The sequence below is a fragment of the Lates calcarifer genome, linkage group LG20 (genome assembly GCF_001640805.2).
Source record: "Lates calcarifer isolate ASB-BC8 linkage group LG20, TLL_Latcal_v3, whole genome shotgun sequence".
In the NCBI taxonomy this organism is placed as follows: Eukaryota; Metazoa; Chordata; class Actinopteri; family Centropomidae; genus Lates; species Lates calcarifer.
In genome coordinates, this window is record NC_066852.1 from 12567818 (window position 1) to 12585906 (window position 18089).

At 42.5% G+C, this 18089-nt stretch overlaps 1 protein-coding gene across 1 annotated transcript; it reads right to left on the reverse strand.

Annotated features, from left to right (window-relative positions):
• Window positions 1–3574: 3574 nt before the first annotated feature.
• adamts15a (ADAM metallopeptidase with thrombospondin type 1 motif, 15a) lies at window positions 3575–18081 on the reverse strand. The gene is made up of 8 exons (XM_018692324.2): window positions 15052–18081; window positions 10514–10646; window positions 10204–10371; window positions 7923–8206; window positions 7641–7818; window positions 7365–7537; window positions 6323–6498; window positions 3575–6174 (listed from the first exon to the last, which is right to left on the reverse strand). The coding sequence occupies exons 1-8, from the start codon at window positions 15979–15981 to the stop codon at window positions 5385–5387; spliced, it is 2832 nt and encodes a 943-aa protein (XP_018547840.1). The 5' UTR covers window positions 15982–18081; the 3' UTR covers window positions 3575–5384.
• Window positions 18082–18089: the final 8 nt, after the last annotated feature.

Sequence of the window (18089 nt, forward strand, 5' to 3'; positions counted from 1 at the left end):
ATTGGGCCCAAAAACATGACTTTACGGTTTTTAAATACACAATGCAGACAGTGATGAGAAAAAGTAGAGCAGATTTTGAAATTTGTGTTACCATCTCTGTCCAATTCGTCCTCATACATGTTTCCCCTCAAGCGAGGTCAAAGGTGAGTATTACAGTGACAGGTGATTAAACCATCTTTGTTTGGCTTGGAACTGAGCCACAGTGCTGCAATCACACTGTGCCACAAGAGTCAACTTTTCATGTAGTTTTGTATCAACAGAGGTATCAGAGAGCTTTTCCTGCAGAGTTTCCACATGCCTAGAGTATGAATGTATACATCAAACTGTTAGCTACAAGCATCAAACAAAAACAAATGGATCCCAGATTGAGACATAAACTATAGGTATGGAAAGACACATGGTTTTTGTCATCTAGCTCTTGCAGAGAGTTAACTTAGCACAGACTGGAAACAGGAGGAAACAGCCAGCCGGGCTCTGTTTACTAGTAACAAAATCTGCTTATCAGCACCTCCTCAGTAATTAACTTGTGTTTTTGATCGTATGAAAATGTAAAAACTGCAATCTTCATGGTTGGGCCTGTTGCTAGGCAACCAGTGGAGACTCCTGAACAGTAACCAGTAACAGAGATGGGTTTTGTTGCTTTTGGATAGAGCTGGAGGCTAGCTGTGTCCTCTCTTTAAGCTCAGTTAGCCATTTGCAGCTTCATATTTATGCATTCAGACATGAGAGTGTTATCAATCTAAAGTGAATAAGCGTATTTCCCAAAAAAATAAGAGAGGTAGAGGAGTAAGAAGAGGATACTGGGTTCAACAGTGCAGCAGAGGACTAAATGATGTTGTGTTCAGAGAATTGCTTTTGGCTTGTTGATAATGTTTGGTTCCTGACGAGGCCACAACCCCACAATAAAACTGAATGTGTCGTGCATGGGCATGCAGTTTGCTGAATCGTTATGAGCGGAGGTCAGCAGTGGATCTGTCATCACTATTGTTTGCAGACAGATCCTGTTCCTGCTGCAGTCAGCAGACCTCCTCAGAGATGCGCATTAATGAGGCTGCTCATTGGGCCTTTCCATGTACTCATTCAGAATCACATGGCTTGTGTACAAAGCACTTCTTTGAGAATGGATATCTTTAAAATGGTCTGTGGTGTGCAGTCCATCTGACTCAGCAAATAGCTGCAAAAACAAAAATCTGCTGCTGATCAGACAGAAGACGCCACATAGAAAATTTGTCACCAGGATCTTCACTGTAATTACCCCCAGAAGGCTCCTCACCAGTTTATAATGGTTTTACTAATTAGGGGTAATTCTGGGTAGGGGAACTATAAAAAGGGAGTGAAAGAATTTGAAGATACGGGTTATTTCTTGCAAAGGGAAATGCACTAGCTAATGAAGACTGAGGCTCAGTGTCAGTCACTTGTAGCAGTGTTGAGTGAAACAGGGGTTATTGTTTGCAGAATTAAACAAACAGTAACTGTCAGTGGTTCAGTGTTTTGGCCTGTGGTCTGATGTTATTTAGCCTAGCACAGAATGCTAATGTCAGTTAGAGCTGGAGGAGCTGGTAAAGCTGCTCTGGTAGAACCACCTCTGTTCACATGTTCTGTTCACACTCAGTTTTCTCTGATGCCTCATTTGTGTTCACCTTAGTGGCCTATGGAAAACACTCTTAGTACTTAGGTGTTGCATCCCTGACCGCAGTAAGAACTTCTGAAAGTTTGAAATCAGGTCTTAAACTTAACAGTGTACAGTAAAATCTGATTGGGCAAGGGAAAAAAAGAAAGTAAAAAAAAATTTCAAAGGATCAATGGCTTGGATCTAACTTGTGAATTCCAGTCATGTGACAATCTCTTTGTCCATTATCCCTCCCTCTTCCTCCTACATTGGAGAATTCATGTTGCAAAACTTCTCCACCTCTATGAGAATATAGATGAACAACACATGTAAAACTTAGCATTACTCTAATGAATGAAATGTGTATTAGATGCACACTGTTTTAGAGACCCAACCCCAATAGCATCACGTTATAATATAATATGGGCCTCCTAAGATTTATTTTTCCCAAATCAAAAACTTCACTTCACTTATAACACATTCTTTTTGATAAGGAGCCTGGCTCAATTAAAGGCATCAAACCTGTAACTAGATATGACTATAAACTTAGGCAAGAGGCAACTAGGGGAACAAATAAATATTTCCACTGGCTCTCCTCCAGTTTTTCCTCTATCTGCTTTTATGTAGGTCAGACTATTCGCTATTTTTTGACATAGAAAATGTATGACACAAGACCTCCCATGCTAGACTCTGACCTTTTTCTCCAAGTCCTCAGACATGCATAAGTCATCATGTCAAAATCGTGCAATTCAAAATTTCCACATTCTCACACACAGATGCATTCTTGGACTGATCACAGACACAGACAGGGAGAATGAGTGCACATCGGCTGGTGGAAAATATCTGTAGTCGCGCGTCTGAAATGTTCACCATGAAACAAATGCACTGCAAAGTAGACTTCACAGGCTACAGTGAATTGCTGGCCATGCTGGCCACCCATTTCACCTATGCACTTACTACAGCTGCAGATGTAAGGGCTGGTAATTAATTTCAATATTTCACAGAGAGGAAGCAGAGAACTTGAGCATGTGCACTGGAACATGTTTTATGGTCCACCCTTCATCTGCTTCCTCTGTTAAATTTTAATGCTGACCCTTGCTATAAGGTTGCTCAGCATGCATTCTGTCATTTTCTTCCTCTAGTATTGTAATACATTTTGGAGAAAATATGCATGCATACTTTAAATGAAGAAAGGCTTTTTAGTGTTTTCAGTGAACAATATTCAGTGAACAGTGAACTTTCAGTGCTTTGTTTATAGCAAAGCATGGAAAGATTTGGCTTTGTTTTAATTAGGGGGATCAGAAATACTTGTTTTATAAATAGTTAAATGCACAATTTAAAATGTCACAGCATTTCTTCAGAAATGTATTGTGAAAAAGACTTTTATCTCACAGCCACGTCAAATAAAGTTTAATATTATCTGGAAGAGCTGAGTCAAGGGCAACTTGGCTTACTTTATGTTCCTGAAGACATTTCACCTCTCATCCAAAACTTGTCTTTAGTTCTGACAGACTGGTGAGGAGTCCCAGACATTTAACTTCTATGGGTCATTTGCACTTCAGTCATGGAGTCATTGGTCCATCAGGCTGAGAGTTGTTACAAGGCCAAAGGGAAGGTCACTCCAGGAGGTGGTACAGCAAAATTAATCGACATCTTTTAGAAAGATTTGACTCTGAAAGCTTGGTGTCATGGTGATTACTGACTGAGCTAGTGCATTACTGTAGCTGGTGAGCTAATACACTAGGATGGCCGGGCTAGCACAATTGTAAGCCATTTAATTCAATGTAAAGTTGTTAAAGAGTGAAAATAAAGCTCTCCAAGATAACACGCTCACTAATGATAACTCTGCAAGCTTGTTAGCTCATTAGCTTAGATTGGTCACTAACAGAATAGTAACACAGTGGCGTGACCAGGCCGCAAGGCCGAAATTAAATAATTTCAGAACTGAAAGAAAAACAGTGTCAGTTATAACTGTTCATTAATGGCTTTATTTTTGGAATAAATATTCTGAAGTCAAAGACAATTACAAATGCCTGTGTAAAAAAAAAAAAAAAAAAGATTAAAAAAGTATTTACATTATTTTTTGCACAGAGCTGAATAAATGTATACATAGTATACAGTACAGCCCATGTAGGTCATTGGTTTCTTTTGCTGTACAAAGTGCAAAAGCTAATAAAAAATAAAAAATAAAAATAGTAATCCAACCAGTGCAGGATCCATCCTGTAGTTGGATGTTGGACTGGACAATGTGGCCCCTTAAGAAACAAAACAAAAATATAATGGATTACAGGATTTCATCAAGTGTGTAGAGAGAACATCTTGGCTCAGGCTGTGGGGCCATGAACAAGGAGATCCAGGAAAACACATATTCTGTACAGTATAGCAGAGGGCTTGCCAGTTTTTCTTCCCCTCTCTGCTTTATCGTTTCATTGATAATAAATTATCTATGGTAACTGTGCCAGACAGGCATGACTTAACAGGCTTCACAACTGGCTGAACGCTAGGAACTGAGGAGACAATTGTTGTGGTCAAATGAAGGAAGCAATCAGGCATGTTGAACACAGAAGGCAGGAACTGAACACAATACATGTGTGTGTGTGCATGCAAGTGAGTGTGTGTATGAGTGAGATATCAGCCTAAGTCCATATCTCAAATGAGCAGTGCGATTCCTGATGAAATTACTGAGCTTGCAGCCACACCAGCTGACTGGGAGCAAACCGCTGGTCATTGTTTCCTGCATGGTTTAGTTTGATCTGTCATGAAAGCCACCAGTGTGACCTTAGATTCTAGTTTAAACTATTTCCATGACTGGTGCTGAGTGAGGTCTGCACATAATCAACATCTGCAAGGCAGGAGATTTCTTCCTAGTTTTGAAGGGGAGCACTGTGCGGAGGAGAAACGCTGGCTCCACTGTCATTGTTTGTTTCTGTGAAAGTTCTAGAAGTAAAATATGTTAAAAATGGTACAGTGGTTGCTGCTATATGAATCTATCATTTGTTCCATCAACTTGCTACAGCTATTATCCAACAGCTTCAAAATATATATTTGGATTGGATACGTGATGCAGCAACAGTATACCAAATATGTTGAAACTAGCATACGTCTGTAAATCTGTTTCATTTCTGAATCAATTCCAAGCTTTAAAAATGTCCCTGAAAAAAAGCATGTGAATGATGGCAAGTGAAGTGTGAAATGTCCTTCTCTGTATAAAGTGTTGTGCAGCACATGGGCATAGCATTTTAGTCCACTTGGTAGAAAGTTACACATGTCAGTCTCGATACATTTTCTTTTTGAAAAATGAATAGAATCATTTTTTGGACAACCAGCAGGCTTCACTGATCTATTTGCAAGATCCAACTAAAACTTTGAAACCTGCACTGTTAAAACATTTTGACATAAAATGGGATCCAGACTCATATGGAAAAAAATTGATTGATTATTTGCAAATGGGCATTCTGTATCTGCTGACAGTACAAGGGATTCTACTAAATCTTATTCAACCTTTTATTATGTTATTTTACCATCAGAGTTTTAGACCTGGGTAATGTCTTTTGATGTCAGAGAGATGGCAGTGAAAAAAGAATTCATCCAGCATTCATCCTGTGGCTTTCACTCTCCTTCCAATATTCTCATTGTTCATCCAAGCAAGTGTCTGTCATGCTCTAACCGTCCCATGAGGCAGGTGGAAAAATATGCACCTGACAGACACTGCGTGTGTAATACTCGCAGGTGGATTCGATTCAGACCAACATTTGTACTTAATTGGTTTTAGTCACTAGCAAGGCCTTAGGTTACAGAAGTCCAGCTCCTGTGGTTTGCGCAAGCCAGTGCAGTGTTCCCTTGGAAGCAGATGCCCAGGTTGGGTTTTGCAGTGCAGTGGTCGTCTCTTGAAGCCCTTCCCACAGGTTCTGGAGCAAGGTGACCACTGCCCAATATGCCACTCAGGACATGGGTCTCCACAAACCCTGATGGCTGGGGGTCTTTGTGAAGAATCGCAGTCCAACCCCGGCTTCCCGTCCGGTCTCAGGCACTGCACCATCCTCCTCTGGATACCGCTGCCGCAGGTCACTGAGCACTGGTCCCAGTTTGTGGATATCCATTTCCCAAGAGCAGGATCCTCCTTGTAAGACTTCTTCAGAGTGTCTCCTCCCCTCTCCTTGACACTATCTTCAGCCAGGACACTGTTATGGGAGTTTATGCGCCCGTCCTTCTTCAGAGTCTTGTCCTCCTTGGTCTGACGGACGAGGTAGAAGGAGTAGCGGATTCTAGGAGGCGTCATCTTGCCTGCGCATAGCACCTCCACAGTAAGAGCTTCTCCCAAGGGCTTCACGGCCTGCAGGGTCTCGGAGAGGCCAGCTGTGCCGCTGTACCGCAGCAGGCTGCTCTTCACAATGATGTCCCTCTCCCCGGCAGATACAATGTAGTTCCCATTGAGCAGGTAATAACCATCACTGTTCTTCACTGCCAAATAGTTGTCATCACTCATCATTCCCTTGTAGCCTCGCTGACGGATGTCTACGTTGGCTGCACCCACTGGCAACATGACCACGAAGTTGTAGCCGTGCCTGTGTGTCAAAACACATTACAGTCGATAAGAGCTTATAATAGAGGGGTGAAGGTGATAATGCTATCAGGTTGATGTAAGGAGGAAAAAAGAATGACGTAAGTAGTATTCTCTAAAGGCTATCCCGTCATATTGTAGGTTTTACTCACGCAGGCTTTGTGAAGAGTCCTGACACCTTCTTACAGCCCTTGTTATCACCTCCGCAGATTCCACACTTATCAAACTTTTTGTTGGAGCCAATTTTTCCATCACAGCCAGCCTTGATGCACTTTCCTTGGACACACACCCCTGTGGAGTCCGGGGAGCATGGAGTCCCATCAACAACCTGGAGCGCACAAACACACTTTATAGTTAGCTTTACCGTACAGTAAAGAAAGCAAAAATCTTAAGTCACAGGAAGCATGCACTGCAGACTTAAGTGGGAATTCTTTTGATTGCACATAAAAATTAACTGCAGCCATTTCCTATTGTATAGCTGTTCTAATTTCATAATGCGTTCTTTGACAGTTTGGTCCCTGTCATTCTTTCGCTATCTTTACTAATACATTGATTAATGAAGTACTAATTGCATAAATAATACAAAGTGAGCACAGAGGTACCAGGACGATGTGAGATATGCTATGCGCTGTATAGAACAGCCTCTGAAGTGGAGCTGTTAACCAGATCAGCCTCACAGCCTTTATGTCTGAGAATGTGACTGATAAAGTCAATTAATGTGGTTGTGATCTCCCTGACTCAGTAATTTTGTTTTTAACTTAAGATGTATCAAACCAAATTAAACTGTAGACAAAAAGCACTTAAACAGAAAGTTCTGTAAACTCAATTTTAGTTCAAAGTCATGACTGTGGTAAAAACATCCAGCTGCTCTGTGATTCAGAGCTACGTGTCCCCTGAGTGCCCTTATCTACTCCTCCTCAGCCAGTATGATGGAGTGAAGTGTGAACTCTGCCTAACTGCTGGTAAAGCTCACTCCACACCCTGCTATCAGAAAAGAGCTAAACTGTCCTCCTTCTCTCCTTCATTCCTTCCTTCACTCTTCAACCAGAGGCAGCTGGCTGACATATATTTGCGTTCTCACACATGGAATTGTATGTTAAAATCTAACCTTACTTTAGTCAGACTTTTGTCCAATGACCAATCCAATTAACTTTAAATTTTTTCAGCAAAGCAGAGAACACACTTGAGGTGTACCTTAGGTGCCAGGACGTAGAAGTAACCAGTGCCGTTAGCCCTGCAGATGAGTTTACACCTGTCATCTGGGGACACTCCAGAGTACTTTGGTACCCACACCACAGAGGGAGCAATGCGGTTGCTGTTGAAGTTGCGGCCACTGGTCTCACACTGCTCCTCACGATAAGTCTTACCTGCACAGAGAGGAGGGAGGGATGGTACAGAAGGTGAGAGGTGCAAATGCTCGAGGGGAAAAAATGTCATTGGACATACTTGACTGTTTTGAGCAACTCGTACCTGTGTCAGGGCAGTGGTTCAGGTTGCAGGAGCGGTATTTGACCCGAACCCCTTGGCAGTATTTACCCCCATTTGACGGAACGGGGTTGTTACACTCCCTTTTAGACAGTTGGACGCCGCCTCCACAGGTGCGCGAGCAGGAACCGAACGTGCCCCACTTACCCCAGCGTCCATCCACCTGGAAATACACAAATAGAAGGTATAACAACAAATACTTCCCTGATCACACCCCAGTCTAGGTATATGTTGATATCAAGAGCTGAGTCCATGTGTGAGCCTTACCTTCACATTTTGGACCTGTTTGTCAGAGCACACGCCTCGGTCGCACACCTGCCCGTCCCCACAGTGGGTGCCATCTGCCCAGGGGAAGTGCCGAGTCATGCACACCAAATGGCCGTTGGATTTCCCCGTGCACCACAGGCGGCCGCATGGTGGTTGCATGAAGGGGCAAGGCTTGGAGCCCTCTCCGAACGCAAGCTCACACTGACGGTCCAGGATGTAGGATGCTCCCGGCTGCAAGTCGGGGAGTGCCAACGGTTTCTGAGGCTGGTCGAGCAAACATTCCCCTAGAAAAGGGAGACTCAGTCAGCAACACACTGAAGCTATACCAGCTGTCATCTCTGGTTTTATTGCTCTTCTTTAACAGCTGCAAGGACTTACGCCCACTCATTAAATATGTAAGTTCCAACATTTCACTAAAATACTATTATAAAAATCATGAAAAACAATGCATTCTATACTTATGCTTCTGTCTTTCCACTGTCTATTTCATGAATGCTTGTGTGTGTGTGTGTTGTGGGTGTGTGGGATTGTGGGTTGGGGCCAGTAATCGACTCTTGCCCATGTGATTTGGGCTCTTTGAAGTGAAAGTTTAGCTTGATGCAGTGCATGCAGTGTATGCCACATGCCACACACAGACACATACACATAAAACACGCATGAGCGACCCACACACAGCCCCCCCACCCCCACCCCCCACCCCCCCAAACCCATCCTCAAACTCTCCCCCAAAACCCACAAGCTCATCCTCTCATGTTTGATCCCACCCTTGTTGCATGACTTGTAGGGATAAAGTTGTATTAGAATAAACTTTTAGATTTGAGCTTGAAATCTTAGCTTTAAACTCCTCACCAAAATGCCATGCAGATAGCATGCAGCACAAAGGTCAAAGGCGTGGACTCCCATTTACAATAAATGGCACACAGAAACCTTTCCAGGAAGAGGCTGATAATGGGAAATGTTTGACAAGCAGGTGCTTGGAAACATGACAAAATCAACGTCTGTGGATGAGAAGGTTTCCTGGAGGAGGTTTTTATCCCTCCGAAATGCACACAACTTCTCACCCTTATGGGAAATTTACACATTCAAAGGAAGTAATTTGTGCAGTGGAAAAACTGTGTTAACTTACTTTGAACTGTTTATTATGTGGTGAATTCACAACAGATGATAAGGCAGTGAGCGAATGAGCTGTAAGTGGTGGCAAATTTGTTTCCTCCCATTTCACCGCAAATTTGGCAAAAGAAAAAGCACTGATTAACTGATAGTGCAATGCTATATAAACAAGTCACTCTACACTGAATAAGCAGAGCCTCTCCTCTTCCTTCCTACTCTCTCTCCAAAGAGCAATCATGGAAAACAATAGCTGGTATTGTGTGCGTGAATGGATGAATGAACAGGTTACAAATAATTCTGGGCGCAGCACTGCATGAAAACTGTCTCAAACATGTGGCAACGTGTTTTTTTCCTCCACACTGTTTTTTGAAGTCTAGATTTATGACAGACGGCCAGTAGAGACCAAGCCATGACACGGTGTCTCGCTCTGGACAAGTTTGTGTTCTTTTGTTCCATCTCGAAATGGACACAGAAAGGAGCAAAGAAAAAAAAAAGAAAAGAAAAAGTTTGTCTATTTGGAGTAAACCTGCATGGGAAACACTAGGCAGATACACCTCGCTGTCCAAACCGCTATGGTGACTCTCCCCAGAACAAGCCCTCTAATTTGGGACAGATGTGGGGGCAGTTTTAAAATAAAAGTTTAGCATTGCTTCGAGGCCAAGTCTTGTGGTCTGGCCTGCTTGGCAAACGATCTGCTACCAAATGAATTTCTTTTTGGCTCTTGCTAGTCGTTTCTATAAGCATGGTACTATAGGTTAGGCAGATGTCACATTTGAAGTGTGGATGGATGCTGAAATTCAATCATGCTTTCACTTGCATTCACCTCAAATTATTGTAGTTGGAAATGAGGAGGCTGTTAACCCAGAAAAATGGGGTTAAACCTGGGAAATGTCAAAATAAAAGTCAGTTCCTCTTCAACAGCAGTATGTCATATGGCTATATCTTGATGCAGTGATAAACAGAACCACGAACAGATAAGAGTCTAATTATGAGGATGTGCTCTCTTAATGTGATCAGCACCTAGCTACATGTTTACTACAGCCAATAAGGCCTCAAGATCCTTCACTGTCTGTTAAATGTGTCTGTCTTGACTTTAGCTTCACACCTCCTCAAACACGCTATGGGGCTGTTTGCACTCAAATACAGGGGGTCAGGGGTGACAGAACCTCACCGTGCCCACTGTCCAGAAATTCAGTGATGATGGCAGCACTGCAGGGGGACCAGGGGCTGGTGCGGTTGATCTGAATCAGCGTTGGAGACATCATGTGGTTGTCCTGCAGTTTCCCAAACACGTCCTCACAGGCCTTCACATTGTCGTGTGGCATGTTGAACACGTGTCCTGCAGACAGGGAGTGAGATGTGAGACGTCTTTCATGTGCACGCAGATGCATTCATCTGCTATTGCACACATGCATTCACACTATCCGAAACACTGCAGTGCTAATGCGTATTTAATGATGAGTGGCGTTGGCGGGGCTCACCAAGCTCGTGGGCGGTGGTGAAGGCAGAGGGCAGGCCATCATCTTCAATCACAGAGCAGCTCCTCTTGGGGTCACACATAGTGCCAACGTCCGCCATGCCAAGAGTGTCACAGGTGGAGGCTCCACACAGGTCCTGGACAGTAAATAGAATTTACATGAATATATCTGAGCTGGTCAGAGCTAAAGAAAAATCCAGCAGGACATGGCACTTTGACAATTTGAAACTTTTTGTAGCCTTGGTCTTCACCATCTGTTATGGTAGCACTGTAATCTGGTTGTAACATAACATCTGGGACACATCATCAGTGATGTAACCTGGGGTCATTGGGTGTTTTGGATCTTTCAACATCAGACACCCCCACCCAGGTGACTGGGTCCATTGGTCCAAAGGAACTTGATCTTTCAGGTGATCAACAACAGTTTTTTTCTGGATTATTTAAACCAATTTATCTGGAATTAAATTGGTGCACTGCAGAAAAGTCCATAATACTCTCTCACTGCACTGGCAAACTGTGCGCACACAACTACAGGAAGTACAATGGACAGTTTGGGTAATAATTTTACCATTGGCTTTTGTTTTCTCTCCCAAAAACATCTGTCTAACGTGGGAGTTTGTTTGGAAGCTGTCTGATGGTGAGACTGTTTATTGCCACTGTCTGACTTCTTTCTAGTGACGTCACCTTGTTCCCAGACCTCAGCAATTAACTAGGTGAGTAAAATTTTATTAATACCAATAGACATGATGACCAAAATTACAAAAATAAGTTGTAATAACCTGGAATTATCCCTCACAGTCCCGAACAACCAATCCAAATTATTTATCTGAATCTTAAATAATCATGACTAAAACTGCCAAAATCCAAGTAAGAAAAAACAACAACTTTTTGATAACATTAACACTCAAAAACTCCTCTGCCCCATCAGGAACATGCGGGTGTGGTTTGATCCGATTTGATTAACAAATAACATGAGCAAACAACCCAACAACTGTCATCCAATTTTAATTCACTGGTGCTTAGAAATATGTGACATCACCTTTTTCCAACTGAGCCACTGCCACTTTAAACTAATGAGAAGCACAGCGAGAAAAAAGAAAAGAAAAACAGAAATCTCCCATGTGAAATAACCAGAATGTTCTCCTGGCCTTTTAGTTGTCTCGTTGTCATTACCCTTACATTTGTTTTCTAGAGATTGGGAAAAGATTCGTTAGTGTTAAGCAAGGCTTTCCATCACCCAGTCTTTAAGTGTCCTTAGTGGGCAACAGTGTTTAGAGCACACCTTCTTCTATGAGGTAATGTAACTGTCCCCAACCATAACATTTCCATGCCAGAGCAGAGTTTCCAAATGACCTATTTCTCCACCACAAGGTATTTAAAACCCAATCTTAGTGAGTATCCATTTGGAGCTGAACCTCCTAATCACAGGACAACTTCAGCAGCAACCGCCACAGAGAACCGCCCATCTGCCTGCTCCCTAAACAGTACTGCCTGTGCATACCCCAAAACACAGAAAAACCAGTGGCGGTCAGCTATTATAGATAAAGCACAGCGCTGGCTTACAGTCACACAGCCTGCAATCCTCTGCTGCACTGAACATACACATAAAACACGATGCCAAGTGAAGACCTCGAGTGCTATGACAAATCTTTCCTAGAATAAACCACAAAACCACAATTGTTGGCCAGTGCAAATCTAGTCCAGATGTTCTCATGTGTGCAGACGGCATCTGAACGTTCGGGCCATTTATGAGCAAAAAAAACCCCAAAAAAATCCTGCAAGATGAACAGAGGAGAAGAAACAGCAGTGTCAATGAGTTTGTTCTTTGCTATGACCTACTTCCCACATCTGTCATCTATCTTTGCATTTTTTGTGTTTCTGCAATTTAAAAACAATAAGTTATCTCAGCGAAGAAATATTTCCATTTTATTTTGTGTAAAGGTTTCCAAGTTTTTAACTACTGTCTGGGCTATTTCATTTTGTGATTTGGATGCCATATACAAAAGTATCAGAGGTTCTATTAGTGCTTTTTAAACTAAAGACTATGAGGAGTGGAAAAATAGGTCTGATTCAGCAATATCACTTACAGGGTTTATGACATCCGGACATATTGGGTGTACTCTTGTCTTTCTCAACCCGTTATCTATCATAAAAGCATAGACAAACATTCATACCACCCCACTCTCTCTGGGGAAATATGAATTTGACAGATTTATGGTTGGTTTTAATCTTTCGGAAACTGGCTGTTTACATACAATGAACTTTCTGGGCAACTTTGTGAAATTAGTTATCTTGCAACATTCTTAACACAACAATCATCCTGGCTTTGAGTTTAAAGACGACCGCAGTTGCCTCTGGACAACGTCGAGTTGGTCTTCATAAAACCTACCAATTACACTGTGGGCTGGTAAACAGCAGACAATGGACGTGCCTTAAATGCTTTTTGAAGGCTATGGTAAACCAAAACAATACCGCTGTCTGGGCTGGCCAATTTTTAAGCCGCTAAGTCATGAATCAACAGAATTTTAGCAGATTTAATTATCAGTGAACATGTGTGCAGAAGCCTTGTTTGATACCTGAGGCTGAACTGTAAAATATTCTCTTTGGGTCTGGGACCAGTAAATTTGTCTGCGTGTATAGTGGAACATGAGGTGTTAGGACCCACGTGATGTTAGTTAGCCCAAAACAATCTTGTCAGATACATTCACTATTATATTCATCCATAAATTAAGCTGAAATGTCCTTGTAATGTAAAGTTAAAGTGAAATGTCATTACAGGTGTATGCTATTATTGCTACAACCATATGGTTTGATGGATGGTAGTAAATAGGATGTTGAAGCACTACAAAACACACTTTAAATATTTACATTTCTTGTTTGTTGTAAACTCTAAATGCTGCTCTGTGCACTTACACAATCACAACATTTACCCATCTATGGCTGCTCTGTTTTTCTTGCACAGTTTATGCAAGAAATTCCATCAGAAGGAATCTGTTTTTCACACATAGGGGTTAGGACCACCGACAAGAATGCAGCTGCTTCAGAAAAACTGTTACAGTTTGTCAAACCTCTGATCAAAGCAGCTTGGATCACTCATTTAGTGTAATTTAATGCTGACTCAAACACTGACTGCCTCCAACGACGCCTGTCGTTCTGCTTTTATATAGCAAATTACAACAGCATGATTCACTGTCTGTAGGCAGGTCCAGTAAAGTTAAATGTGGTCACCTAAACTGGCCACAGACTTTATAACATCAAGTCTGCATGTGGAGCTAATGATCCCACAACCTGGTAACGCCCAAGATTTTGTATCATGGCCTAAACAGGAAGAGCGCACTGTACGTACATATGAGCATTACAGCAGAAAGAATGAATGAGAGAGGAAGTGTGTGACAGAGTGAGGGATGTGTTGTAAAGATGCGAGTGTGCAGGCCGACTGCAGCTGTGCAGAGCTTAGCCCTCCGGAGCAACTTGTTTCAGACTTAGGGGGTGAGCAGGTGGGGTATTAAAACATGGAGGGATGGGACATCTCTGACATCAACATAGGATCCCCCAACACCACATCACCCCCACCCCCCTTTGCTCCCTCCATTTCTCCCTTCAGGGGCCTGTTTAATGAGGAGCAGGCGAGGCGGTGGGTAGGGCTGGAAAGCCTGCAGCTGGAGGAAGAATGGGAACGGCTGAGAGAAACAAGACACTTCCGACTAGTGAATCCCAGAGATCACTGACAGCCATTATAAGCTACAGGTATAACAGATCTTATACTATCGTGTGTCATATCATGTCAGTGACAACGGCCAAAGATAATTCAGCACCTCATTATGTTCCATCTAATTCTTTAATTCAGTTTTTAAACTGTAATTACATCTGCAGTTGACCCTTTGACTGCAGACTGAACAATATCTAAACATTCCCATCCTCAGTTTATTCCATATCTTTGATGCCAAAATGAAATCAAACTGGCCAAACTCCACAAGGCAGACAGTTCATCACAGATCAGTGGGTTACACACTGACCAATGAATGTGAGCGATGATTTCATCTCTGACCCGGTGTCATCTGCCAAATATTTGGGAGTGCAGAGAGAACTCAGAGGTGGGTTCCAAGTCTATAAAACGAACCCTCTGAGGATCCATGAAGAGCAATCAAGACTGTTGCTGTACTCAGCTCAAGTAATTTCCTCTGTGACCCAGCCTCAGTGTCAAAGCTGTGATGCTATTAGTGGGCTGGATATTCGCTGAGTGGCTGCTCCCAGAGTTGGAGAGTGGAGAGTGCGTTTTGAGAGCCAACCAATTAACTGACACAGCAGGAGTGGTGGAGGGGAAGCCTGTCATGTTAAGTTTACAGTATTTATCAGTGTCCTGTCTTATCAAATGTAATCATCATCATCATCATCCCATTGTTTTTTCGTATGTGACATCTTAAGATGTGTGTATTTGCAGAAATACAATTTCTGTGCGTAACTGCGCTCAGTAAAATAGCACGTTCCCCCCTTCTATTACTTTAGACACTGTAATGTGAATTTAAAATAAGAAATGTTTACCTGTCTAGTGAAAAGGATCGCGGTGTCCCAGTAATCTAGATGCTTGTCGCTGTTTTTGTTCATCTTCTTTTGCCAAGTGCAAAAGTTTCGCAGGGTCATGGCTGCGTTCCCGGACACCTTCGGTCCTTTGTCCTCCTCGGATATAATCACGATCTTCACAACCACAATGCTGATGGAGTTCAGAATACTGGGGTGCCTGTAGAGCCTCGCCGCCACCGACATCAGCGTCAAGAGGTAGTGTTTTAGGTCATCTCCGTGGAACTGCGCCATGGACTCGTCCGCCACCACGAGCGTCTCCACGTACCTGGGGACCGAAGCGAACCTCTTGGCTCTCCCCATCCTCCTCAGCATCGTTTCGGTCACATTGCTGTAATCTTGCAGTCGCTTGTATTTCTCCAACGATTGCGCAACCTGGAGACTTATGTCGCTGTCCACTGCGCACCTAGAGGTTGAATTGAGCTTCAGGTCGTTGCTGGGTCTGCGCCGTATGATGTGCGCGCTTTCTGTGCTGCTGGTGTCATTTTGCACCGGGCTGATGAAATATTCCCATCCTTGGAAGCCAAACGCACCGTGTAAACCCTTACAGAGGCTCAGAGCAGCATAAGAATAGCGGTCAGCGTTCACATATCCGGAGTAAAAACACCGGCTCAGGTCAGTGGTGACATCGGAGCTGGAGAGCCAGACCGCGTCTTGGTTAGAAATGGAAGGAGCGATGAAATTAGAGTCCTGATGTAAATCGATCACTAATTCCTGCTGGAAGGCTCGTATTTTTATGAGACATTTCCCACTGAGGATATCCACGTCGTTGTCAAAATCCTTCCTGTCATGGTTATCCAATCTAACTGGGAAGCAGAGTTCACTTTCCATGCAATGGACAAGTTTTAAGAATGAAACCACAAAGTAGAGGAGAGAAGTTGTTCTGATAAACATGACGATGCTTGCATTCAGTAAAGAATGCAATGACCAGCAGAGGAAACAAAGTGATACTGAATGTGCAAGCTCAGTGGAAGCGGTGACGGCCACGGATCAGGATGAAGAGCATAATCCAGCGCGAAGGATTCTACAACAATGCAGGTCGTGCAAGTCCACTCAGAGCAAACTCCTCCTGGTCATGACCCATTCCCATCCTCCACCTGTGTGTGCTGAGTCGACTGCTGCCTTTTGTGGACTTAATGCATTTTCGTCATGTGTAAAAATATGGAAACTCTATCTCCCTTTTGGGAGGGGGGCAGTCTTTGGACGCGCTCATTGGATGCATGTCTCAGCTGAAGATTTTCCTGCGGCCACTTGAAACTCAGCACAGGCCCTATCATCATGTCCCCAACACACTGTGATGAATTAAGTTGATCTCCCACTTCCAGAGCTTTGTGCGCTGAGACTCTGTCTGACTCCACTTAATCTACACAACCCCGTTAAGTCGTGAGGATAAAACTAACAAAATTAATTCTTTTATCACATAAAGAGCAGGAGAAATATGTCCTCCAGCTCTAACTTTAATACACAACTAAGAGGGATGCCACAATAACTTCCAAACATTGCATCTTAAATGGAACATCAGTGAATGGTAGGAATATTACAGTTATTAAAATAGGGTGAACATGGCACAAATCACCATAATGTTGCCACAGAGGGACATTAGACTACTGTTATTATCAGCTGTGATGTCATGGTCAGATTTATCTCTCTGCAAAAACCTTGTATGACACCTGGTGGACAACAAAATAAAATAACTGGGATTCTTCAACATCTATCTATCTATCTATCTATCTATCTATCTATCTATCTATCTATCTATCTATCTATCTATCTATCTATCTATCTTTGTTAATTATAAACTAAACTGCCAGCTGTATATAAAGTAGTTCAATTATCTCTAGCTGACCAACTACACCAGTAAAACACGTTGCTTACCTGTTTCATTTGTGATAGTCATTGCAATATATATTATTATATTGTATAACACTCATTCATTCTCCATGATTAGCACTTTATCTTTTGATGCTCTAAGTCCCTCTCCACTCACACTCAAAACTGTGTTTTGGTGATTGTTACTGTGATTATGCTGCCACCTCTTGGCATGAATGACTATCGCAGCTTCATAAAAATATATTTGAGAAGGCACAAAATGGACCAGTAAGGGTCACTGTAAAACTTTATCCCTTCACACATGCTGAGTCGGATTAGTTAGAATTAAATTAGCTAACAGTGGGGAAGTGGGTCGACTTTATTCAGTCATCTTTTACTTATAAAATCATCTTTTAAAAACAGTGAGCATATGTTCAAAGTGGCCTCGAAAAGAAAATTTCTCGTTCATTTCTGGCCTGAAGTCAGAATGTGTAGGCCACGCATCTTTGCCATTCTTATTAATGTTTGTTATTGTTGGTATGTATTGTAGGTATGTCATGCTCTTTGTTCCATGTGAAGGGCCACAATGGAAATAAACCTTTAGATTTTTTTGCATTTTAATCCTTGACCACTGTGACTACTTTTAATCTCTTTAAAAATTCCAAAATCTAAGTTTGAGGTGTGTACCTCCAATCATGATTTTTGACAGCAGAATATTTTATATATTTTTAATCATGCATGAAGGGGATTTTTATGTAAATTTTGCTGATGTTTAATCATTGAATGCAGGACAGAGTAAATTTAGACTGTGGTAGCTATTCATACTTTTACTTAAGGAAAGGATCTCAATAATAGTCTCCTTCCTCCACCACTGGTGAGGAGACAGATGGTGATGCAGACAGGTGAAATCTAAGTATCAGACCTCTGTGTGGGCCACACCATCTGTTGTAGAACCCCGTTGAAAAAAATACTTCTTTGACTCTGGCTTCATTTTTGGGGTCGTTGTCATGCTGCAGAATGAATTTGGGATCGGACGCAGTTTCTTTGTGATGCTGCCTGAAACTTCTTCACTGTACTGTGTGTAGTAGTTGTATTTTGCGGATCACGCAGGGTGTGGCGCTCACGGCTCTTCAGACGACACCATTCTCCTCCAGCCAGCCGCCTGCTTTGTTTTCAGTTGCCAGGAACGCAAC